The following is a 25,402-nucleotide window of genomic DNA, read 5'->3' as shown; positions in this document are numbered from 1 at the left end:
ATGTACACGAGCCACTCAGTCTAAAACAGAGAACAGTAGGTATCTCATTATGTCATATTTACATGCAGTACAGTTGGGTAGAAAGTTTAGGATATTAAGTTTAGGGATAACTGGGGTGGGGGCAAAGGTTGTCTCCTAAGGTTGGCAATCCCCAGTTGATTTTGAAAATGAACCTGATTGTTTCTTATCCATGACGTTAATCACATGGTCGTTTATACCGAGCGTTAAAAATCACCAAACCAAGTGTCACACTTCATTAGAGCGGCTAGAAAGACGTCAAATAATACTTACTGCAGAAGCCGCAAGTCCTCTTGCAGACCTCTTTGACGTAATCCAAATAGTCAGGATCAATGCATATTCCGTTTTGTTTGTAACCTGGACAGTATTGAGGGTAGACATCCTTACAATTCCCTGATCCACCACCACCACCGCCTGGGTAAAAAGCAAAACGTATGAGTTTCATTCCCCTCCCAATTCAAAAGGCCTACATAGCGGAACATCGCGATTTTTGTAACATGAAGCGACAAGGGGTACTGTTAATACACCTGAATGGAACGATAGCCCTTTTCAGAGTTACCCTAAAGCATTTCACCCGGTACCCGAGATAGGAGCGTCACCTTGAGAGTAACGAGTCTAGCCCCTGTCTAGGTCAAGAACTTCATTTTACAGTTACACTGGTCAGGGCTTTAACCGAGACCTTCCAAATTAGAATTTAGAGCGGAAAAGAACTGCATTAGTAATGAAAGCATAGTAAAAGAACTGCTTTGGCGATCAAATCAGAATTATTCATCGGCTCTCAGTACTCATGCGCCCCGTGGGAGGCCTGAGCTTAAAGGCTCTTAGCGCATGCGTTAGTACAAGTTTTTCGGCTGTAGGCCTTATAAACTTATGCGACAAGCATGTGGAAACTCTGTGTGAAAGGGCCAACTTTCTGTTTCTCCACATACATTTGTAATGCTTTCCACAAATGCCTTTCACTTGCATATAAAATCTATGTGTAAGGTGAGAATGAAAATCGTATCAAGACTGCGCTAAAATTTAATCCGTACGAGTGCCCGCATACGCGCAAATATGCGTCCAGTTACCAATAGAGTCATTAACAGGAAATATGAAACTTTGTAGACGGTACTTACAAAAAAGTGGCCACTCTTATGATTAAAGATTCTTCTTATCTCCTACCCAGATCCTACCGTGTAACCGTAGGCCGTAAAAGGTCTGGGACGAGACCACGATTCTTCCTTTCTCCGCGACATTGTAATCCTTCTACTTACCACAGAATCCACAGGTTGCCGGACAGACACTGGTCATGTAGTCGACATGAGTGGTGCACATTCCCCTTCTCTTGTAGTCGGGACAGTACTGAGGATAAACGTCTTTGCAATTTCCGGTTGGTTGCGTGGTAGGTTTAGGAGGCTGGGGTGGCTGAGTTGTGCCAACAGGGGGTGGAGTAGGTGCTTGAGTTGGTCCTGCGTTTAAAGATACGAAACATTAGCTGAATGCTTTTAAGTGTTAGCCTTTTTATGGAATTTTTATCAAAAATGAAAGAATTCACTACGTCTGACTGCAATCAGAAGGTAACGCAGCAGGAGTTCTGAGTGTAGCAAAACTGACAATATTCTCAGGTGATCCAATAAGTTTATAATAAATTCACCTCTACACTGAGCGCATGTCCTCTCACAATGTGCGTTCATCCATATTGGATTCTTAGAACATTCGCCACTTGTTCCCCAGGTCTCACACGCCACTGGGTACACATCCTGACAATCTTAAAAACAACAAGTGTGATTTTAAATCGCGGGAAAGTCAAAGAAGAAAAATAACAGGTAAGCAAGATATTTCAGCAAGAAAAGACCAAATCGTTGCGAGATCTCCAAAGAAGTGAACGCCAAACTAACCACTGGTCTGAGTGGTAATAGGGGGCGATATGGGGGAGAGCCAATCAGATTGCAGTATTTCAAATTTGGACCAATCAGATTGAAAATACTGCAAATCACAACAAGTGTGATTTTAAATCGCGGGAAAGTCAACAAAGAAAAATAACAGGTAAGCAAGATATTTCAGCAAGAAAAGACCAAATCGTTGTGAGATCTCCAAAGAAGTGATCGCCAAACTAACCACTGGTCTGAGTAGTAATAGGGGGCGATATGGAGGAGAGCCAATCAGATTGCAGTATTTCAAATTTGGACCAATCAGATTGAAAATACTGCAATCTTATTGGTCCAAATTTGAAATACTGCAATCTGATTGGCTCTCCTCCATACGCACCCTGTTACTACTGGTGTGTTCAACTAGGGTATTGTGTAGTTTGGTTTTCCTAGCTAGACATATAATGATGTTAAACAGTCCAGAAAACAAACCTACCACAAGGGGCTACGCCGCTGCATCTATTTAAGTACAGTCCTTACTCTTATGTAAAATTTTACTTAAATTAATACGAGTTAAAGATTCTCAGACTTAAGCAAAGGTTATCCATATACTTAACGATAAATGATTTATAATGTTTAAGGCCCATAATGCTCACCAGAGGGAGGCTCTGCAAAGAAATAAAAGAAAAATTATTAAGATGAGTGCGAGAAGAATATGAATCAAAGAAAAGTGGAATCTTTGAATGACAGATATTGTGATGTCGTACCTCCGCATGTTCTGCAGCTCTTGGCGCAGTTAGTCGACATCCACATGAGATTGAGCCCGCATTCACCCGATTTCATCCAACCATGACATTCGTTGTACTTATCCTCACATTTACATTCTTAAGGGGAAAAAAACAGATATAATTAAGAGGTTAAGCATGGTGTTTATGAAGCGGCAAACAATAAGAATTGAAGCCCTTGCAATTACTGTCTGTTGAAAACCTCACGATCAACTTACGAGATGGATCTGGATTTCCACTTCCGGGCAAAACTGCAACAAACGAGAACGGTGGCGGTCAGAGTGGCTGTGATCGAAAAGCCAAATCAGTTGAGTTTTCGGTCCCCGTTTCCGGTCATGTCAGATGACTTTGCTATGCATGGAACGACGGAAAATTGGGTCCGCTGTAAACATGACTCATAATCTTATCTGCTCCTTAGCCAGCCTTCATCAAGGGTTTGGTAACGCTTTCAATGCCAATGAGACTGCTGAAGACGAGAACTCGGTTTTGGATAGTGATCCCGTCATAAATTTTAAAGGCAACTTTCCCGGGAGACTGGTGTTTAACACAGGTTCCTGGATTTCCAATTGGACGTCTGTGGGTCTACTACGGGATTTTCCGGCAAAGGAGTCTTATATTAACTCCTTATTGCCATTTTTTGCGAGGGGGGGGGGAGGGAGGGGGTCTGGAGAGTATTGGAGAGTATTTTAGCTTAACTTAGTGTTTTAGCTTTCAACTTTACTTTTCATGGTAAAGAGGGAGGCTAGATGTATCTTAGTATCTCATCTTGACTGTGCTATTGATTTTAGAGTATTATTCGCAGTCGCAAAATGATAATAAAGAAAATAAATTGCTAAGCATAAATGTATCATAGCTTTCGCTTTAACCGTATTTTTTTACCTGTTGGAGGAAGCTGATTTGTCTGACAACTGTAAAGCTTGTTGATTTTCTGTATGTCTTGCGGACTAAACTTCCTCAAGTAAACTGGCGTCACTTCGTACGATAGATCTTTCTTAACAAGCATAGTTGGACGGCAATAACCGTTAGTGAATGCAGAGTTCTCGTAATGCATAATGGAAGTCAGATCATACTTGAAGCCTTGGACATCTGCCTCATCAAAAGTGTACTTGCGAAAAGCGTCCTTGAAACCTTAAATATAGGACAGAAGATCATAGTGCACGCTCAACAGCACAATTAAAAAAGTTAAAATTATATGTTGCAGTTACTAAAAAGCGTAACAAATTAGGTCAATTATCAGCACTCCAGCTTATCTCAGTTTCTGTAAAAGAGGGGGGGAGAGGAGAGGGAGGGGGGGGAGAAGGGGGAGCGGTCGGAAGATTTATCGGTCGATACAATTTACCTGATCCTCCTATGAAGCTCTGTAATATTCTCTTGACCCCCCTTTTATACTCTATTGGCTACGACTGATTCCCCTCCGCTCCCCCTGAAAACCATACGATTTCCCTGACGAAACCCCCCCCCCGCGAACCTCCCCCTCTCCCCTCAGCTAATAAATAACGACTGATCCCTAACAAGAAGACACTAGAAGCTCTGCCTGTTTCAGATGACGTCCCGAACCCAATATTTTTTTAACAGAAAAAGGAGAAAAATTATTTTCTCACCGTACTGAACGTTGTCCCACAAAATTTTAACATTTTCGTCACGGTCAGGTCTGTTGTGTTCGTGAAAGTAGCCGATTGCGTGACCAAACTCATGAAGAACCAGACCTACATACTGACAGCCATCTCCCATATTGAGGATTTGTTCCCCACCGACGGCGCCCACCATCGAGTTACACCTACGAAGAGATTAACAAGAAATTGTTCTTATTCAATTATACAATTCAAGAAAAATCCATGGAAAACCGATTATTACACTCATCGCTTCGGGATTCGTGCGATATCGGTTTTCGCGTGGAATTCAACGTGGAATTCACGGGTCAGGTTATGAATTTTCATATGATATTTTGGCCAAATGCTTCATGGATCAGACTTATTCAGTCAAGCTAGCCAGAACACAAACATAAAAAAAGTCCTGAGCTAGCCTTATTCGATTCAATCGCCAAAAATTCTTCCTGTTTATTCATAATATTCCCTGTGGTATCCGTATTCCTAACGTAACTGAATGACTAAAAATTGGAAGAAAGTGAAATTCGAGAGTTTTTGAAAACCTAATAAGGAAATATTTGGTTGTCATTTTTTTCTGAAAAAGATCCAAGTTTTGATCGGTCATTATTTTTGAATAGCTTACCCTGATGCTGGTTTGACGATCCTGATATAATCTCTTTGGTTCGTTCTCCTCACAAACTGCAGACATGTGTATTTATGATATTCTCTGATGCCTTCCTCGATTTGGCTTTTTAGGTGATCATCTAAGACACACTCGACAAAAGGAGGACACGAATAAATGTTTTAAACATATAGATAGATAGATAACTAACTAACGAATGCTGGCAAATCTGCAGCATTGATATACACTGCAACAGTGCATAGCGCAAAGGTGAGCTCTAATTGGCTAATCAAACTCCAAATATCCCTTGCCATTCACCTCCAAGCAACTCGCGCAGGATCCGCGCCAGAAAATGTTGTAATAATTGCAGGAAAAAAAATGAGGTAAAATGATCATTTTGTGCCATATTATCTCACTGTTTTAGTCTATACTAAAGCAAATGTTAACCTCCGCTACTGCGAAAGTTTATTAAATACCAAAGAAAACACCGCGCTAAAGTTGCAATAGTTGGTGCGTCACTTACCCACACTAGAATCAAGAATGTAAGGCACCACTCCGTTTTTCCAGAGGTTAACGTTTTTCATGGCGTTCCTGGTTTCTCCACGATAAAGAGAGGCAGTTTTGCTGTCCAGCATGATATCTCCTTCGACGATATCTATAACAAAACAAAGCAGTTTATTCCTTCATACCATTACTCCATAAGGCTCTCTCTTTCGGGCCGCTATGAGGAAAACAAAATTGGTTCTTTGGTGCTATACTTTCTCTTAAAATCAAATGTAAGAAACTTTGCGTTATATCAGATTACACGCTCCAAATGATAACTTTACCTGTTTACCTGTTTTCAGTATGAAGTGCTGAAATTATCGGGTAAATTTGATTGATAAACATCTCTGAGAGATAAAAGATCGATTTTTGATGCATAGGCTGGCATAACTCTTAAAATACAATGCTAAGCATCAAATCAAATCTACTTTTGTTACCTCCAGCCTGCAAAAATGTTCTCGCTTTGAAGCTCTTTGTTAATATGTCGTAACCTGGTGGCTTTGGAGACTTCTCGAGGCCGGACACTAGAGATCGAAAAACACAATTACATGAAGTAAGACGAGTAGGTATGCAACAAAAGTTAAGGTGACAGTGAATCCTATTTCTCAAATTTGGAATTTTGCCTCATTGGTCGCATCCTTATCGTCTAATTTGTATGCAGAACCATAAATGACCCATCTTAAAGGCTTTGGAGTCTGTTTTCAGGAGGACAAATTTCGGGGTTAACATTAAAACTGAAGGAGGAAATTCTGGTGAGATTAAAACCTGATTCTGTGCCATTAACTCACGCGCTAAAAAACCTAGAAAACGGGTGACGGTACGTTCCCCATGTCCCCTTTTTAAATCCATCCTGGTCTGAGTATCCATTCAGTATTGCTTTATTGTCTGTTTGAAGTCTTCTTTTCATTCTTACATCGTTAGCCGCCGACATATGCCTTGTTGAACTGAATTATGGCCGCGCGTTGAGTATCTAAAGACACAAATATGCATTTCGAGCGATGTTTTGGAAAGAAAACTTAAACGGCAAAAACATATAGGGCCAAACTATATCTGATTATAAATACCACGAGGCTGATGAGGTTATAATCGAGTACAAACAGTGTTGGTATTACAATCTGAGGCTTTTAGACTCCACTGAGGACTGGCGAGGATTAGAAAGAAACTGGATACCTGTGCTAAAAGTACTTACGTATCTTACCATGAGCACTACAAATCGTCAAGACTAAAATGAGAAATGTCCTCATCTTGATTCAGAATTCGAAGCTGCAACGGTTAACGGATGACTATGCCTACCTCCTGAAGGGTAAGTGAGAAGCGTAGAGGGCACTCATTTTTATGGGGTGGTTTGCGATTGTATCTCTCGGCCATCTGCACGTTTGTGCTCACATTAACTATAAAGAACATATTGAATTTAGAAAATCACCTTTTGTAATCCCATATAAGTTAGTCTGTCTAGTTCGCAGCTGCGCGTATGCTCTTTGAAATTCTGCTTACTCTTGTCTCGACGTCTTTATCGTTAAAACACAATGAATGACACTTAAAACTTAGTACTATTGGTATATAATTTCACTTATTCACGACTTTTTTATCCATTGTCTTTAGCGGAGCCTCTATTCACTCCAAGATCTCTCATTCCGATCAAGTATGCCACATCATTAGTAATTCAAGTGCCAAAGTACCCCCTTCTCAATTCTGTGAATTTCCCTCACGCGACGATTAAGAATTGACGTCCTTAAGTTCTCAGTTTACAACATAACCAGTTTCAATAGTTGTAGGGTCAGCTGAGTCACGAATTTCTCCTCTCCTTGCGTATTACGTTTCTCAGTGTCTTTAATCATATAATGCTGAAATAAGACTTGCATTGCGTTCTTTCTCGGAATAAAGTGTACAGTTCCAGTACTTACTTAACTATGCTTTAACTCCGTAATCAAAGTCATCAAACACAATATCTCATACTAAACATATTATTTTCAGATCTCTTCCTCTTGCAGATGGTATTGAGGCTATCAGTCATACTCGTTGGTTTGAGATGTGGCAGGCGATACTGATTGCAAGCATAGTTCCAGCCCCTGAACCACTGAATATCGCAAAACAAGTCTGCAATATCTTTGGTTTGATAACAGGATATAGTACAAAGTGAAAATTTAATATCTCTACCGCACCAATTATCAGTCTGGTGGTCAAAGTGACGTCAACGTTTTAAATCGCGACTTACTCATAAATATTTCAAAATTTGTCCCTTATCGGCCAAGGTGACTGATAGTTTTTGACAGTCATCCTCCATCGTGTGATGCAAGTCCATCATGCAAACGTAGCCCTAACCATTTTCGTGCGTTGGTTTGACAACAGCTGGGTGAAGAGCCACTGTTGTTCACTGATGCAAGAAAATCACATTTTAATTGAATGACTTGTGGAAATCTTACTTTTTCCCCAGGCCCCAGATACTCACTTAAAGTCAGGGCAACATGATACTAGACGTTTCGGTCGCAATCACGGACCCTCTTCAGGGGAAGTGAAAGAAAAAATTTTGTGCAAAAGCGCAGATATAAACAAGACGCTGATTATAAGTCAAGATACGTGGCACTGTTTCTTGTTAGCGAGAGTCAAGTGTAAATACTCCTTGGGGAGTAACGCCCCGTCGTCTCGGTTGAGTGGGTCTTTGGCGCAGTTAATCTCCCAGGCCTCGAGAATCTTTCTTTGGTGTTAGTTTTTGTTAGTCCTGAGAATTGTGGCCTCATCCCATGCGATTTCGTGATTTGTTTTTATCACGTGGTCAGCAAGTGCAGATCTTTCGCCTTGTCGCCACGCGACAGCCTTTTGGTGCTCGCCTTTTCTTGTTATGAATTTTCTCTGCGTTTCGCCAACGTAACTCTTGCTGCAATAAGCGTTATAATTTTTTAGTAGATTTACATTAATTAAAATAGACTCTTAAGAAGTGGACAATATGTGATAAAATAGAAAATGGAGAATGGAACACTTCAAGGGTAATTTTTACTTCTCCCTCCTTCTCTCCGAAGGGAAATCTCCCGCCACACCTCATCCCCGACGACGGCCTCCTTTCTGGTATTTGTGAGAGAAAGAAAACGATAGATGTATGCACAAGATTTTTTATTAGCTTTGTTGCCTAATGAGAAGAAATCAGTGTATTAGTCCAATAGTCCGCTCTTTTCTCGATGGGATAAAATCCCGAACATCAGCCTAACATCGGATTATTGACAACGAAAATTTGCACAAAAAATATAAAGCAGCGCGATAAGAAGTAAACAGTGCATTGTAACTTCCAGTAGGTTATGGAGTCAAGATGAGTAAAACGCCATCCATTTGATTTATTTTCATAGGCGTGATAGGTTATCGTCTGAAGGAACTCAGATAGAGAAGGTTTCCATGTGTCCCCACGTCTTTCCAATACTGAGAGTCACGGGTAGGGGTACCTATGAAAATATATGGCATACGTTATTAAGGTGGCCGAACAGTTTTCGCGCGCGCTTTGGCTGATGCAATTCAGCGCGCGCAAAAGGATTGCATAAAACAAACATGCCGTCAATAGGGCGGTCATATTATTTATTCAACACGTACCCGCACTAACTGTGCTATTTTTCTCTATAATTGGCGCTGTGTATTGAAGGCTTTAATCTTTTATTACAAAGATATGTTAGAAAAGTTAACGGTGCAAAGAACCCAGCAACTTCTCAGCGTTTTCGTCGTTACCGAAAGAACCCAGTTAGTAGTAAGTCAAAAAATTGCGATTGAATGGATAATTGCTTTCTCGGAAATATGCCTATTTCTTGAGAACCACTCATCAGAATTTCACGAAACTCGGCACGAAAATACTTTAGGAAATAAGTAACCGAAGTATCGAAAAAAATTGATTTTAAACAAAGGAAATTCTAGATAATCGAGTGAACCTTCAACAAGGGATAATTAAAGATCTCTCCGTTAAATTTTTAGCAAAATGGTGTTATCTTGTAAGTATCGTTACAAGCTCGTTGCATGCAAATTATAAAGAAAATCTAATGACTAGATTTTCTACATGTTAATTAAACCCTTTTTAATTGCCTGTTTATATTTATTCATGTCGCCATGGCAACGGCACATATGTCAGCTTAACCATCAAAAAACAAAATTTGTGTTGTTAACTTACTTGCTGCCAGTTTTGGCGACCGAGAGATCAAGGATTTTAGAGAAAATGTTGAAAGAAACAGGTATCAAAAACTGTTTTCAGCCACCTTAAATGCTTTTCAACTTAAAAATAAAAGTTTTGGGTGAGCTGAATTTTCTGTCAATTTAAGGCGGAATGATAAAGATTGCGGCAACGCATCACGCATTTAACATACGTAGCAAGAGTCTAGCAGTTTTAGTGCCTTACCCAAGATCTAGAAAAGTGTATTCTTTTTCAAATTAGTTTCGTTGTCTTAGCCAACCATTACCTTCAGCTTTACTTTGCTACCAAGCAGTTCCTCTGTAGACTCCATTATCGATTTGATGCATGCTGTAAGAAGATTTCAAAAATCATTCTAGATTGTTACTAATAAGAGATCGTTGCTCATTATAAAGTCCTATTACCCGTCGCACTAAAAAAGATTTGTCAATTTCTAAGTCTTACCTGCCACTTTGTTGATTTCATCTTCCGGAACCTCTACAAGGAGCTCATCGTGTATTTGTAGGAGTAATCTACCAAGACGAACACGAGCCAAACTTGTGAGATATTAATGTTACATTTATGAACAAAGCAGGGGATACCAAAGCAGGAGCACGGACAAACGAAAAAACTGGCTGCGACTAAGTGAAACAGATGACACCGCACAAAACTAGCAAAAAGTAAATGAAAGTAAGTGGAAGTAGAATTTTTCACGCACACAAAAAAACTTTTAAGCAAAACTGAGTTAAGCTGCCACAGAAATCAATTTAGTGAAGCACACCTGCATGCAACATTACATATACCTTGCGTGCACAGAAGGGTCCTTACAGACAGCTTTCACGACTTGTATCATGGCTGCTTTACAAATGTCCGCGGCTGAACCTTAAATGTACAAAAGATGTTTTGTAAAATTAACCTATGGCAAGCGACAGCAAGAGATAAGAGGAATGAGAGTAACTAGACGTACTGCTTCATCAAAGAATTTGTTAGATATACCTAAAACTAAGACTGTTACGTTCCAGTGTAGTTTCTATTCTAGAGCCTCAAGGCTTCCAGAATACTTGGGGGTCAATACCCAATCTATTAATGTTTTTAAAACTAATTTGAAGAAATATTACTTAGATCTAACTTTAACTATGTATGATCCCGCAGTTCCACAAACTTTCAAAAGTGTCTGCATAAAATGTCATATGAGCAGACCACTAACTGCATTACTAGCCAAACACTGTTGTTAATTACCTGTTTCTAATCATATAATTCCTACTACTCGATTGTAATTTCTTTTCTTTTTGTTTTGTTTTGTTTTTTTTTGTTTGATTGTTTAGGAGTCTCGTTACTGGAACATTAGTTATGTGAGATATCTCCTGCCAAATTGTTTTTAGCGAAGTTTATAAATAAAAAAAATAAAAAATAAAAGAATGACAAACGATAGCAAGAGAACATAAAAAGGGGGACCGCTATTTTCTCTTGGTGTCAGCTGGTGGTTTTTAAAGTGATTCTAATTTTGTAATGCCCAAGGGACTTATGGGGGGAAGGTTATTTAATAGTGGCCCGAGACTCGTCTTAAAATACGAATTCTCGTGATTACCTGACAAAACGAACAAACCTTGAACGATGAAGTTAACAGCCTGTCGCTCAGCCTGCGACCGTTGAATAAAGTCAAAGGACTTAATATGTGGCAACCACCGTCTTCTGCTAAGAATCGTGGACGCATAACCTGTCCAAAGAAAGAATCGCTGCTAATCATGAAGGCCGTCTCTATAGATAGAAAGATATATACATGCAAGTAATGATAAATGTAATGCTGTTTTCTATTGTCAAACGTTGTAATCATGTATCCGAATATTTTGATCCTGTCCAAAACAGAATATGAGAAGATCCTTAGCAGTTTCATGATTGGGTACTTGGATTCTGCTTGAAGCGTACAAACAGCAAAAGACGGAATTTCGACCAGTCCAGGTGTAAGATAAACAGCCACTTTGACTGTACCTGTCATGCGATCTCAGGAAAGCTTGCACATTGAAATGCCATTTAAATATAGCTAGTAGTATTATGATTTGAGGCTGTAGAATGAATGAAAGAATGATCGAACGAACAAATGCAATAAACTTTAACAACATGTAACATGCCATTTCTATACCAACCGTTTCTCTGACAACTTTCAATACTACTTCTGGTAAATTCTTTTATTCGAGGGAATCGCCCTGACGTAAGACAACATGGACAAAAATGATTTCTAGGCTATGAGCGACAAGCACCTAATACGCTAAATTCACAAATGAAAGAAAGTTGTCTCTAAAATAAGATTTCAATAGACCTAGAAAGCTGTCCATAAATCCCTTTGCCTTCTCTGCGCTCACTTTGAGAGTTTGTCCAAGTTTGTCACTTCCTGTAAAACGGTGAAAAACACATTCAAGCTTCACCGTTGTTAGCCGTTCAATTTCCTTTACACAAAATCAGTTGAATATATTTTATAGTTATCAATAATTCAACGAGGCGGAGATGAATAATTGTTTTAGTATATACACACAGAAACCAAAAAAACTAGCTTATTTCAATCAATGTACTAAAAAATAGTCGGAATCGAAATTTCTGAAGCGCGACTTTGTCTCTTCAGCTGCTCGAAGGTGAATAGTTATAATGCTAGTCACTTTCGAACCAGCCAATCAGCGCGTGCGAAAAGCACTATTCACCTGTGTGGTAGATATTAAGGGCAGACATCATTATAATACAAACTTTTCTCACCAACACCGTAGATTACTGAGTAAACAATTCGCTTAGTTCTTTCTCTCTCGTGGATTTGGATTTCTTTACAACTTTTCCCCAACCTACGAACAGAAGAAGGTTTGCAATGAAGAGTGATTTTAACTTTTTACTTTTCAGAGATTGTTGTCCATTGCTAATCCCAGAATGCTCACTGAGACCTTAACTGATGTATACGTAATGTTATGAAATAATATTTCTTTGGCAGTAAAACCATTTTATTACCATTGTGAGGCAAGCGTTGTAAATACGTCAGTACACTGCTTGTCATTGAATATTTGAACCAGTGAAGGATCTTCTGACAGGTGAGACAACAGGCGTAGTTCAATTGATTGAAAATCTATAAAAAATAAAAAACAGTGATTAAATCATCTAGTATTTGTGTTTATTAAGTTCTCTAACTACTGATACACTATACTGACTAACATTTCCACTCAGTAGGATGATTTAACAACCAAGAAGAGTTTTAAATAATTACCCACCTCTCGTCTTAAGGAGATAAATTAAATAAATTCCTCAGACTTTAGGCGTACCTGCTGCAAGTAAAAGCCAGCCTTCTCTGCTCCTGTAAGCATCCCGCGCATAGATTGTCACTACCTCCTCTGGTTTACCTAGAGTTACCGAATTGTGAGTTAGAATTTTTCCGGAGACGACGCAAACTTCAAATTTACATCACCAAATAGATTTTCGGTGCTTACCAACGATGAGCTGTTTCTTTATTCCAGAAATTTCTATTGCTTGTTTTGGGATAGACTGAAGATTCTGAACGGGAAAAATAAGCAAGCAACATAGATCACGCTCTTAAAATGTAGTGATCTGTCAGTTTCTGGCTGAGTGGTAAGTCAAGTGGGTAATACGCTGTTTAAAAAAGGTCGTCAGTCTATAACATTTGATTTGATTTTGTTTTTATTTCAAATTACTGATAACTTTAATTTAAAAGTTAGAGTATGAGTTGCGCATTTGGTATTAGCTGGTGTTCTAGATACTAGAACTGTTAATGGTTTAGCAAACTGTCATGCATGTACTGATTTCTCTGTCAACTGTTTACCAACGTTTAGTTCACCAGGTGATTCAAAACGCACTTACTGGATTGGCTGAGGTCAGTCGTCCAGTGGCCGCCGCCGTCTGGTCCCTGAATTTAATTGCAAGACTCTGATTGTACTATCCTATTTACAACATCTGAACATGTAAGGGATTCTATTAAAAACTTAGACTTCAATCTTCAGATATTGATTCTACGATTACATTTGTGTACATGATAATTATGTGATTGTTTGCAAGCATACGAGCTAGGTACTTAATCTCTGTAACAGGTTGATTCTCTCTGTAGGTACAAGTGATAGAACCAGAAACTGAGGGAGTATCAACTACAGCAGCCATAACTGGCAAAGGAAAGGAAAGAAGGACAATAAGGCAAGCGATTTTAAATAAGTGGTCGGTACACTTCAGCAAAGCCATAGCAAATGAACTACAACACTATCAACAAACAACAGAAACACGAATGAGACAAACTTACCAGTTTGTCGACAGCACTCCCTACAAAACGAAGAGAAGAGATAAGGAAACACAACAACAAACCACTGAGACACTTATGAATTAATCAAGATTATTGCAATAAGAGATAAAATGGAGATAACGTGTACTGTTCAAAATACCACGCTTTGTATGCTTGCAATATTTACCTCATTGATATGGGAAAGAATTCCTTCGAAGTACGTCGACTTCAATTTAGCGAGCTGTAGACGCAGAGAGAGAATTGATTTAGTGGAACACAGGTAGTTGCGGTTTCATCACCACTCTTTTCACATCGATTTAAAATGTAATTAGTAAGTATGTTTAACTTAGTTGCACATGGCTTGCGTTTTATGGAAAATTCTAACGCTGTAAAATATAGTGAAACATACGTGACGGTATTGCAGCACAAGTTTTGGTAAAGGGTGGAACTCCTGCAGGTGAAGTAACTGAAAAGATACAAAAAATGATTAAATTTGTTAGGTTCACTTCGCTTATCCGCTATGTGGTAAGGTAACCATCGCTGTCAGATTTGGGGTACACGAAGCACTACGAACAGTTATAAACTAATTAACAAACGCACAGCTGTCTAATTGTACGTACTCGATGAATAGTCAACTACTAACCACAGCTTCTGATGTAGACTTGTAATTTTTGATGGAGGTTCGTGCAAGCTTCTTATTGCACTTTTGATCCAGGTACAACTCCTCAAACAACACCTTCAACATGACCATCATGATAAGATTTATAATAAGCATGTGATAATGGAGTAAATTTACAATTTTAGTGTTCCATACCTCCCTTAGCTGTTGAGGACTGTTGATCAGAAAAGGATGTCCTACAGCCTGCCAAGAGAACAAATAATAACAGTTGTTGTTTTTGTTGATGGTGCCCGTTTTTTCTAATGTTTATTCAAGGCTGTATTTCTGTTTTCTAGCACTAACTGTCGAACACTCAAAATCACCGCTCAAAATAGGGAAGGGATTTTTGAAGAAATTCCAAGGGAAGAAGTGGGTATCTATGAGCAGGACTTTTGGCCTCAGAACACTAAGCTGCGTCGGTTGCCTTAGAGCTGATACAAGAGGCTTTCAGTTTACTGCTTCGGGATTCTTGTTCATACCTTATGAGCTTCTACTTCCACCTTTTGAATTTTCATCTGTAATGATAATGGTACAAGTCAATAAAGTTGACGTAAATAAAATTTAAGTCCTGAAAGTCTACATTGAGATTTGACCCATGTAAAGTATACTCATTTAAAAAGAATGTGAAAGCAAGCTAGTGATTTTCAACTGAGCGTCAAAATGACAGACAAACAAAGACAGACTCGTTTAGACGTTTATTATACTCGAGCGCATTTGTGTTGGAACTAATTTACCTTGAGAATATTGCTCGCCTCGATCAAAACTTGAGTATTAATGTTGATTCCTTGGGTCTCCATTACTGAATAAAAAGGACAAATCAAGTTTTACAATTTGAAGGGACTGGAATGGAGGTAGAAAATATGATGTTTATGAGATGTAGGGAATAGATCAGATCTACAGTCAGATAGCGAAAGTAACGAAGCAAATAATTATTGGCAGTACCTGCTAACATCGAACAAACGGGCGTCTCCAAATTGATGAACAAATCCCAAAGTGATAGTGCCTGAGAGGACAAAATTAAACAACAAACAGGGTGCTTCACTGATGGCCTACTCTCTTAATAATGTCTATAGGTTTGCAAAACAAGAACTCATCACCTGTTGTCAACTATTATCGTGATATTTCCTCTCTTCTCTCTGGTTGATTCTGTTACCTTAAGCATGCTATATTGTTTCACCATAACAGGTCCAAGCATCGCAATATCGCGACAAACCATACAATCATCTTCCTTTCCACCCTACACATGAAAAAGCAAAGCCCTCATTAGCTGGCCGTTTACATAAAACTCTTTGTTTTCAAGTTATGAAAAAAACATTATGGACCGAAAGAAAGAAGTAACAATTTAAGAATTCTAGACAAGGAATATATGCGATGCAGCCTTGTACCTCGGGTAGGCTCAGCTGTGCAGAGGTTAGAACCTCAGCAAAAGTCTGGGGAGGATGGTCAGGATTAAGAAGCCAAGCTGCTATTTTTGGGTCAAGAAGACGCCACTTGAGGCACACTGAGAAAACAAAAGGAAAATAATTCATGAATTTCTACATTCAGTACTGGTAATGCATCTCTTATCTGGATCGTTTTGCTTGGTTTAAAAACACTTAACCGAGCTGCCAAGACGAGTTGATGGTACAATTTAAATGAGACTTTAAAGTTTCTAATGTAAACTTACCTGTTCTGATGTCAGCATATGCAGTCTCTATCAAATAGCGTACAATAATTTGCGCACCGTAGCACATTTTTCTTTTCGATGACGTCATTAAATCGTGTAGCACCGCCCTATGACAAAGAACACATGAGGGTCCTCTTAAAAAATCTTGTTTCCCTTTCGTAAGTGTAACGTAGCTTTCCTAACTAGCATATATAGTGGCATTGTCATGTAGGTCGAAGGACGTTTTTATTAAAGCTAAAGTTTTTCAAGGGACTTGAAATATCCATGGCGGAAAGATTTGTATTTTCTTTGGTGATCTGAACACCTAGAAAATGAAATATAATTTGATTAAATTGAAGCACTTCTTTTCACCTGCACCATTTTTTCATATCGCCATCCTGCGTGTCTAGAGGAATCTCCACTATAATCAGTTGACTTTTACGGCGCTGTTCAGAGTGATCAACGGCACCTGAGGTGGCTTTCTCAGACCTTGGTAATGCGACAACCATCCCAGCAACCTTCAAGTTTCATTAACAGAGATAAACAATGAGATGTATCAGTGCCCTCGGTTTCAAGTAGCTTTACGTGGTAGGAAAAACGTTTGACTTTACCGTGAAATTAAATCCTTTTCTTCGTTTTACCTTTTCTCCACAGACGTCATCCGCTTGTTTCAATGTTTTCTACAGAATGGATCGGAGTGGAACAGTTATGTCAGTCAACTTTTACGTTTCCTTGCAATTAATGATACAGACAAGTGAGGTATCGCTTTTAAACTTTAGCCTTAAGGTGTGAGCAGAAACTTTGAAGCTTATTTAGGCTATCTTAAGCACAATTCTAGAGCATGAAAGTTATCCAAAAAGTCAAAATAGCAACAGTTACTCCTAGAAATTTTTTTAGCCAGCATTTAAGAACCCAGCAGAACTTCATAATCAGGTGTTCATTCAACAGTTCAAGGCTCGTTTGGTGCAGAACGTAATCCAGCTACACAAAGATCAATTACCCACTTGTTTCGTTGGTCTTAGTAATGACGACCCGTTCTCATAAATTAGGGTGCAAGCAACTTCTTCTGCTGATTCAAGGCTTTGTTTGAATTCCTCTCTTTGTGTTGGATTCATTGTTAAGACTTTAACAATACTAGTTTGATTTTCCTGTGAGGTTTCTACAAGGAAAAATGTTATGCCACACAGTTTTCGAGTTAATACTCTTGATATTAAAGATATAAAATTTGACTCAATGTGATCTGAGCTCAAAAACGTTCGGAAAAATCTAATCTCTCAGGTTACTGAGGAGTTATAAATTCTAGTCTAGTTTTTCATTCTTTTTTACTTTTTCAATTCGTTTCCTGAGTTAGTTACCTCTGTTTGCATTGACTGGTTCAGCATTCACGGCCTCCTTTGCTTGAAAGGTTTTCCTCTCTTTGAAGTAGTTTGTAATAGGACTCTGTTGTCCCTTCCTTTTATTTGAATGCTTAACGTTTCGACTCTCAGAATCGCCACTTTTTTCCTTTGGAGAAGAACAACCTTTAACTGGAAAAAAATGTATACTGTATTTGTACTTATGTATCTCAGATTAGCTATTGGCCTTACAGAAACAGCTGAAAACATTAAGAGAAAGCAGGAGACGGTATAGTTTTTTCCTAACGAGAAATTAAAAAAAAAAAATTGTTTCCTTTTTGTAACTGATTAAATTAGTTTGTCTCACCAGGCCATGCAGTACCTGTTTTTCCGGCAAAGGAAGGCAATTCTTGTTCCCTGCAAGCGTTTTCAGGTTGAGTAAATTAACACGAGTGTTTCATCAGCGAAAAATGTTTAATCCATATTGGAAATCATCTTTACCACACTCCTAACATTAGTTTAAGTTTTAATAGCGACGCCTTTATATACGTTTGTTTGTTTATCTAAAAGCACGATCTAGGTGAAGTAGGATTTGAAGGCCTAACTGCTCAATAATATTTCCAACACCCAATTAAGGAGCAAACTTGACAAAACAACATCAGCAGTCATAAACGACAATAACAACTGTTGAAAAGACTTTGATCACAAAAACTGTGCGGACGGTGTTCAAGAACTTGTAACTGAACGAAAAAAATTAACGTAATAGTTTTTGTCGTTGTCGCATGGCGTGTGCGACCTGGGGCCCGTTTCTCGAAAGTCCCGGTAGCTTTAAAATTGTACAATAAAGCTATCGACTAAGGAAACAAAATGAACCGGCTTGGGTAACAGAACCTGCTTTTCTATCCTTTCAAACTGACTTCAAAACATGGCCTCGGGCCCGTTAGTCACAGGGACGTTCGAGAAACTTGCCCTAACTTTCACCCTTTGTCGACTAACATTGTCCGCACTTAGTAGTTATTGTCTAGTTATATACACAACAACATCTTTATTTATAATCACAATTTAACTTATAAATGAGGACTACACCTGCAATATAGCGAAGCTAATCGAGGCAGGTAGTATGAAAAACGTGTCAATTACATATTAATATAATATTATTCTAATGATAAAAAAAATAATTATCATGGAGGTACAGACGTCAATTACAAAATACTCTTTATTTTAACGAAATCTAGTTTCTTGTCATTTCGTTTATTAATGTATCAATATCAGGATAAGAATCCTGGTTTAGAAGGATTTTAAGTAAGGATTCAGTTATTTTTTTCTTGAAACTATATCAGTTGAGAGCTGTCTCAAAATATAGTTCAGTAGCAGAGTGTTTTCGAGAATCATTCCGAAGGATGTCGAGATAAGTTTATGTTTTGAACCTTTCCAAAGGATCTCGAGATTAGGTTATGAGTCGTTCCGAAAGATCTGGAAATTAGTTTAGTTTACTATTTGGTGTTTCTTCCGACCAACAATGATAACAACAAAAGCACTACTACTAATAATAACAACCACAACCACATAGTTTACATCAATAACAATGAGAACAACTGGAAAAGCCACAAAAAAACTGAATTATTTATAGATTCGATGATACCTTTGCAGTCCCGCATTTGCTTGTAATCTTTGTTGTATACCACAAGATGGGGAAAAACTGAACTTTTGTAAGTCGTTCTGACTTGTTGAATAGTCCTCTTTGGGTTCAACAGAAGGTAACTCTTGTGATTTTATATTATAATATTTGGAAGCTAAAACAAAGGTCAAGAGAGATAATTTAGTGATACAAAACGCAAGGCATCCAAACACTTCATTTTGCAAGAAAACACAAAAACAGACATGCGGTTGTAGTTTGACCTACACGACATTGTGCTACATTGGATACTGAGAAGAACTAAATTATGGATAGTTTACCTAGTTTTGGCGTACAAGGATTATTATTAATTCCTTGTCTCACCCCACAAAGTTGTCTTATTACTCGAACAACTCTTTGTCCTGATTCGGATAGCAGAATTGGATTTTTGCATTCTCGAGGATATTCTAGGACTTCTTCCCAGGCTATGGGTCCAGCATGTTGCCGCCTTGATAGGCATTTTGATTCTTGTAATGCTGACTGGTTTTCTTCGGTAGAGTGCATTTGTACCCCTTGATCTAACAAGGGTCTGTTCGTGGAGGGGAAATGCCTCCCCAGTAGCCTTTAAACTGGTCCGCTCATCTCTTGAAAATTAGCGAACCTTTGACTAAATATTTTGAAAGGAATTTGTGAAGGCTTCGTCTCGCGGAATGAAATAATTCTCGTCTCCAACGACCACAACCTGCAAAAAGATATTTTCAAAAACCATTAAGGCTCTTTGGTATCGCTATCTCCTACGAGAATACGCTAAAATGAATTTAATTTTTTGTTACGATGTAACGAAAGGTTGACTAAAAATAATCAAGAGCTTACAAGTTTTGCCGCGGGTGGGCAACTTTTCCCGCCAAAATTGCAAACAACTTGTGATCAATATTTTCTCTTGGGGAGGGGGGATGGCAGGGGCGATTGACAGTCTCCTTGAGCGACTGCCGTCATCAAACAAACACCCCGAGCGATTTTTTATTACTTATTGAAAAGGCCGGAAAAGCTATTGTAAAGAATATAGGTCTCGACTGTTCTGTCTCATCTTTTAAACAATAGAAGCAGCATGCATGACAATATCTTGCGCTTTCTCGCAAGATCGTATGGCTGGGGCAAGCAGCTAGCATCGCCTTGGCCTTCCAGATTCTTTACTCCGCTTCCTTCTGTTTCCTCAACAAATTCAATTCAATCTTTTCTTAAAGGTCAACTTTCGTTCTTTAATTTAGATGAACGTTTGATTTACAATAAGCTCAAGGAAGAAAATTTGTCGATTTAGATGTAATTGTTCTCGATTTTTTTCTCCGAAGGTCTGCTTTCTTGCCTTTAAATTAATTGGAAAGGTTGTTTCCTTGTGTGTTTCCAAAGCAAATACTCGTTAAAATGAGTGTAAACATTTTGCGAATGTACCGGCTGCACGCTGGTTGTTTGAATATACTGGCTGAACAAACCGCATTCGGTACAGGCCGCTTCTACATGGCGCCGAGAACTCTTCCGGCCCTCCGCAACATTACTTCATTTTAAAATTTGTGATGGCAACGTCGAGAATTTCACGTTCAATCCCTTGTTTGGTGTTCAACTCTAAATTTGTTTTTGTCGCCTTGTGTGCCTATCGATTAGTGTGGGGAAATTCATCTAAAAAGAAACGAGAATGAAAATTTGTGGAGTGAGAAAATACAGAGACGAAAAACTTGGTCAACAGACTGACAGTCATGGGATTAACTTCATCAGGAGTTAATCCGTTTTTTTTTTTTTCATTTTGTCATACCCGAACTGTGTTAAGTTTTGGCATTTCCCAAGTCTAAAACGTTTATTCGGAACAATCTAGACGTTTCTGATTGCTAAGCATAGATAATCAAAATCCAAAAATTTAGGAGTTTCTCTCAATTATTATTGCTAGGCAAAGCTTGGTTGACCGTTTGCCTCCGGCGGTTTGGCCATTACTTAGTAAATAAATTTCCACAAAATGACATCTACAGACATTATATGTATTGGCTTTCCGGCTTGCAAAATAACAAAGAACGCTTTCGAGTGCGAGTATTTAAGGATTCGATCCATAAGCCATGTGTTAAAGATATTGGACTTTAAAAGACGACACGTTGCAAAAAATTATAGAATTTTCATGAATTAAAAGAAAGATACTTTCCAATTTTGCATGTGTCACTAATTAAAATCCAATTAGCCAATCATAGCTCGTTATTACAATGGCCATTGTTATCAACCAGGTTCACTTGCGCGCGTGGCAACAGACGCGGCAATGGCAATGGCAACGGCAGTAAACAACTTGTCGGATGGAAGCGAAGAGAGATGAGTTTTGTGGTTTGACCAGATCTATTTGCTGTGATTACTTGCGAATGAAATAGGAGAGACTTTCAAAATGGTCAAGACACTTTGTATCTGTCAGATCTGTACCTGTGGGTAAGTGAAATATTTTTAATTTTCATTTCCTATTTATCATCGATGAATCTGTTTCGCCCATTGCTTTCAATCATCGCGGCGTGTTTTCAATGACTTTTGGTTTTATGAACACGAGGATATGTTTGTAATCGAAGCGTTCAGTAGAATTATTAAAGGATTTAAAGTTTACAAGTATTTTATTTTTCAACATTTAGGAGGCATCGATGCGCCCACAGACCCGAAACAAAGACTCCAGTTCATCCATGTCGATTTACAGAGTATCAAGATCGCTACAAAAGACATCCTCTCGACCGTAGATTACCGTTCAAACCAGAATACACTGTAAAAAGCTCGTCCCAGCCAATGGACGAAAAAACAAATTATTCGACTGATTATGTTCCTCATTCGTATGCTCCGCCAACTAAACGCGGAAAGGCCCCGTACGTAAAACCGCAAGGGCAGATGGCTGGTGAAAGCAGCTACAAACATGACTATCCCGGAACTGTGGTCCCTCCCGCTACATCTGCTAAGCCACTGGCAACGTTTCATGCTCATGAGAGTCCGTTTGACAGCAGTACAGTCCATCAAGACACCTACAGGCCTTGGGATTTAAGGCTGTGCAAGATGGAAAGTATGAAACCAGATGCCACGCCGGCAGCTCGAGATGGCAAAATGGATGGTAAAACCGTCTTTCAAACCGACTATCCGGGGTACTTTTTGGGAAGACGTCCGCAAATCCGGCCACCAGACACAGAAATCCGCGTGAATAAGGGTCCTATGGAGAGCGACACAACTACTAGGCTTGATTACACCAGGAAACAGGTTCTCCCAGCTGAATCAGCGAAACCTGTTGAAAAACGCCCCACCACCAGCCAACCTTTCAGAGGAAATACCACATTCATGGATGATTTTGCCTACAGAGGTGGGAGGCCCGCTTCTAGTTTCAAGCCAATTCAGGATGTCATCAAGTCAAATAAGCCATTCAAAGGGGACACCACCACCGGTGTGACCTACAGGCGATGGACAATTCCTAAGCGTGAAGTACGACCAAAGGAAGCCTACAGACCACCAACAGCCAGGTTTTTAACCAACACCACCTTTCAGCATGATTACCCAAAGTGGGATATACCGCCAGCTGAAAGTGCTAAACCTCCAGTCACATCATTTGCATCTGGCAAGCCTTTTGAGGACAGTACGACGCATAAAGATGCATTTAAGGCATGGGAGTTACAAGAAACTCAGAAGAGTGGCCGACCAGATGAATACAGGCCACCATCTGGGAAATTCCACGGTGAATCCACTATGCGGAGTCACTACAGAGGACAGTATATACCTCCAGCTAAACCTGCCCGTCATGAAGCCCACAAGCCAATAAGTGGGGAGATGACAATGAATACAACCTACAATGACACCTTCACTGGGGAACGGCCCCACAGTTGTCCTGCACAGGGAATCCAGCAGTGGCAGCCAGGCCCACAGAGAGGGTACTATTACAGTCATGATAATCGGGGTCACAGTTTCTATATGCCACTTTCAGAAACTATACAACCCCTGACTTTAACAGCTTGAATTTGTACCATCAGCAAAAGCTGAGTTCAATTTTCTTCTCATCAAAATTCTTCTACATATTTCTGTCTGTTGCTGTAGTTGTTGTTGTTTTTTTGCCAACAAGTCACCTTCTATAGGATTTGCTGTTGGTACAAATTATTTGAGTTACATAATTTTTTCAGGTGTGACTAGATGTATCGTACAAAAGAACAAACATGGAATATCTTTCACAGAGCACTTGCAATATTTTAATGAATCTCTCTTTTTCAAATTATGTAACTGCTTTCAATGCAGCTAAGCAGTGGAAACATAAAATTTTAAAAATAATTTAATTTTGCCCAAAATAATTTTACTATTTCATCCCAGCACCAAAAATATTCCAAAAAAATTATGTTTACACTGTATGTTGAATTTGTTGCCAAGGGAAACATAGTGGTTATATGAAACCCAGCTGAATCTATGTATTTGCTTTCAGCTGTTCAGGTAGCAGACACCTCATAATTGTTGTTATTTAAATAAGCTTTCTCATTTCTAAGAAATTCAATTTGAATATTTAGTGGTATCAGTTAGTACAAAGGCTCTGACTGTATGCAAAGCATTGTTGGTATTTACTTTCAGGTAAATTATTTTAGCGAAAGCACATCCAGTTTCTATCTGTGAACTTAAATATTTTCATTACATTAGCCACGTAGTAGTGTTGCTGCTAGTAGATAACTTTTATGTAAGAGTCTTTTAAATGGAACTTAGTCATAATCTGTACTGAGGATTTCTAGGTTGTGGTTATATTCCCCACACTTATCATTTTTGTTACATTGTGGATTTTTAATTTAATGTTTTAAGTTTCTTTTTACAGTATTACTGAGGTTTAGTGACATTCACTGATAAAATTTTCATTTTTATGGGCATGAAATGACCACATATTCATTAGAAAAAAATTGAGCAGTTTGTTCCTTTTTCCTAGACTTAAAGTGCCATTAGGATAATTTTTTCCAAGAACTGTGTTCCATTACCTGACTCATTAAGAAATCGGGTTTTAATCTTATTCAAATCTTTTTCTTTTACAGCATTACAAATATAATAGTTAACTTGATTCAGTGGAAGTGCCTGTTCTTGAGAATTTTTAGATTTCATGTAAAGAAGAAAAATTTTATGCTGGTCATCTGTATGTATTAAGTTCCACACGCTTTGTCCTCAAATGGCGGGAAAATATGGATGGTCCAGGAAAGTATTTGGCATTTATATCCAGGAAATATTTGGCATTTGAAGTTGGAAAAGTTGGATTTATAATGTATGCAGGTGACCCATCCACCAATAGGAAATAAGGAAGTAATATTTTTCTTTTTAAGTCCAATGATCGAGATAAATATTCCCCTTGCTGTTTTAATTATTTTCTTTTATTTGTCTTACAAGACTTCAGTGGTATGTGTTGTATTGAATAAGTAATATGGCATGACCATTTCCTTTATTGGTATGAGTTATTCCTACCTGTCCTTGAAGGAAACAGCTGATAAGCAATTTGGATTTTACAGAAAATAGTTGAAATGGTCGTGTGAAATAGGATTCTGTTAACTAAAGCTGTTCTTGGAATAACAAGGGGAATCATATTGTACCACTGGCTCAAGTTATTTTGTTTAGGTCTAACTGACTATCAATTTTACTGCTAAAAATGTAATCAGTAATAGAATGGTGTAAATAGTTGCACTTTCATTTTGTTATTAGTTGACATAAGATGTCTGGTCACGCTTGCATCACTGGGGAACCAGCCACGGCTCACACAGTATCTTCAGTCAAGCACTAGCTACAACTGGCTTTCTACAGCCGCATACTATAACAGATTATTGGTATTGTTTTAACAAGGACAGTCGTTCAAGGAAATGGAAAATTTTCATCTTGAGAAACATTATACACTTGTGTAATTGTTATTAGTAAAAGACCGTGTATGAGCATGGGAGACAGTTGTTTTCCTTCAATGGAGAAGACAATTGTACAAATCCAATTTATTTTTTATCTGAATAAAGTTAAAAATGCCCTCATGCAGTCTTAACTTCTTGCTGTTTTGGGAAGACAGTCTTGAACTGTGAAAAAAAAAAAAATACTTGGACCCTTAACTCACAACCAAAGCCACTTCCTTGTTCTAAAGGTTAACAAGGTTTTCTGAGAACATGGCCAGAAGTGACTGTGAAGCAGATGAACAACATAATGTGGCAAGTACATTTAACAATTATTCCACGAGCACGCGTTGGATACGAGATGATAGTTAATCATCTCATATCCAACAAGCGCGAGTGGAATAATTGTTTTTATTAAAAACACCCTCAAGAAATTATTATTTTGTGAGAAGAAACTGGATTTTTTAGCTCCCTTTTGAT

General features: G+C 38.6%; 3 protein-coding genes across 3 annotated transcripts; 1 reads left to right on the top strand and 2 right to left on the bottom strand.

Annotated features, from left to right (window-relative positions):
* Positions 1–15: 15 nt before the first annotated feature.
* Positions 16–6,741, bottom strand: LOC111335383 (zinc metalloproteinase nas-6). Its single transcript, XM_022941274.2, has 13 exons — positions 6,600–6,741; positions 5,839–5,925; positions 5,382–5,513; positions 4,880–5,000; positions 4,252–4,427; positions 3,530–3,778; positions 2,869–2,901; positions 2,633–2,749; positions 2,522–2,533; positions 1,652–1,765; positions 1,272–1,466; positions 292–432; positions 16–20 (listed from the first exon to the last, which is right to left on the bottom strand). Exons 1-13 carry the CDS (start codon positions 6,643–6,645, stop codon positions 16–18), a joined length of 1,428 nt encoding a protein of 475 aa, XP_022797009.2. The 5' UTR covers positions 6,646–6,741.
* A 1,753-nt stretch (positions 6,742–8,494) lies between these two features.
* Positions 8,495–19,896, bottom strand: LOC111335378 (DNA polymerase nu-like). Its single transcript, XM_022941268.2, has 30 exons — positions 19,391–19,896; positions 19,077–19,227; positions 17,817–17,851; positions 17,456–17,626; positions 17,105–17,259; positions 16,742–16,780; positions 16,473–16,618; positions 16,122–16,228; positions 15,841–15,956; positions 15,609–15,692; positions 15,398–15,458; positions 15,190–15,254; positions 14,935–14,970; positions 14,612–14,659; positions 14,441–14,533; positions 14,207–14,263; positions 13,985–14,038; positions 13,819–13,838; positions 13,389–13,434; positions 13,001–13,064; positions 12,836–12,913; positions 12,528–12,642; positions 12,285–12,367; positions 11,857–11,928; positions 11,684–11,743; positions 11,146–11,256; positions 10,343–10,421; positions 10,005–10,072; positions 9,829–9,890; positions 8,495–8,832 (listed from the first exon to the last, which is right to left on the bottom strand). Exons 1-30 carry the CDS (start codon positions 19,611–19,613, stop codon positions 8,767–8,769), a joined length of 2,565 nt encoding a protein of 854 aa, XP_022797003.2. The 5' UTR covers positions 19,614–19,896; the 3' UTR covers positions 8,495–8,766.
* Positions 19,897–21,324: 1,428 nt separating this feature from the next.
* On the top strand, positions 21,325–25,066 carry LOC111335377 (stabilizer of axonemal microtubules 1). The gene is made up of 2 exons (XM_022941266.2): positions 21,325–21,506; positions 21,701–25,066. Exons 1-2 carry the CDS (start codon positions 21,466–21,468, stop codon positions 23,052–23,054), a joined length of 1,395 nt encoding a protein of 464 aa, XP_022797001.2. The 5' UTR covers positions 21,325–21,465; the 3' UTR covers positions 23,055–25,066.
* Positions 25,067–25,402: the final 336 nt, after the last annotated feature.

Source organism: Stylophora pistillata, chromosome 1 (genome assembly GCF_964205215.1).
Source record: "Stylophora pistillata chromosome 1, jaStyPist1.2, whole genome shotgun sequence".
NCBI classification, from domain to species: domain Eukaryota; kingdom Metazoa; phylum Cnidaria; class Anthozoa; order Scleractinia; family Pocilloporidae; genus Stylophora; species Stylophora pistillata.
The sequence above is the reverse complement of the archived record's forward strand: the minus strand, read 5'-3'. Positions and strand labels throughout refer to the sequence as shown.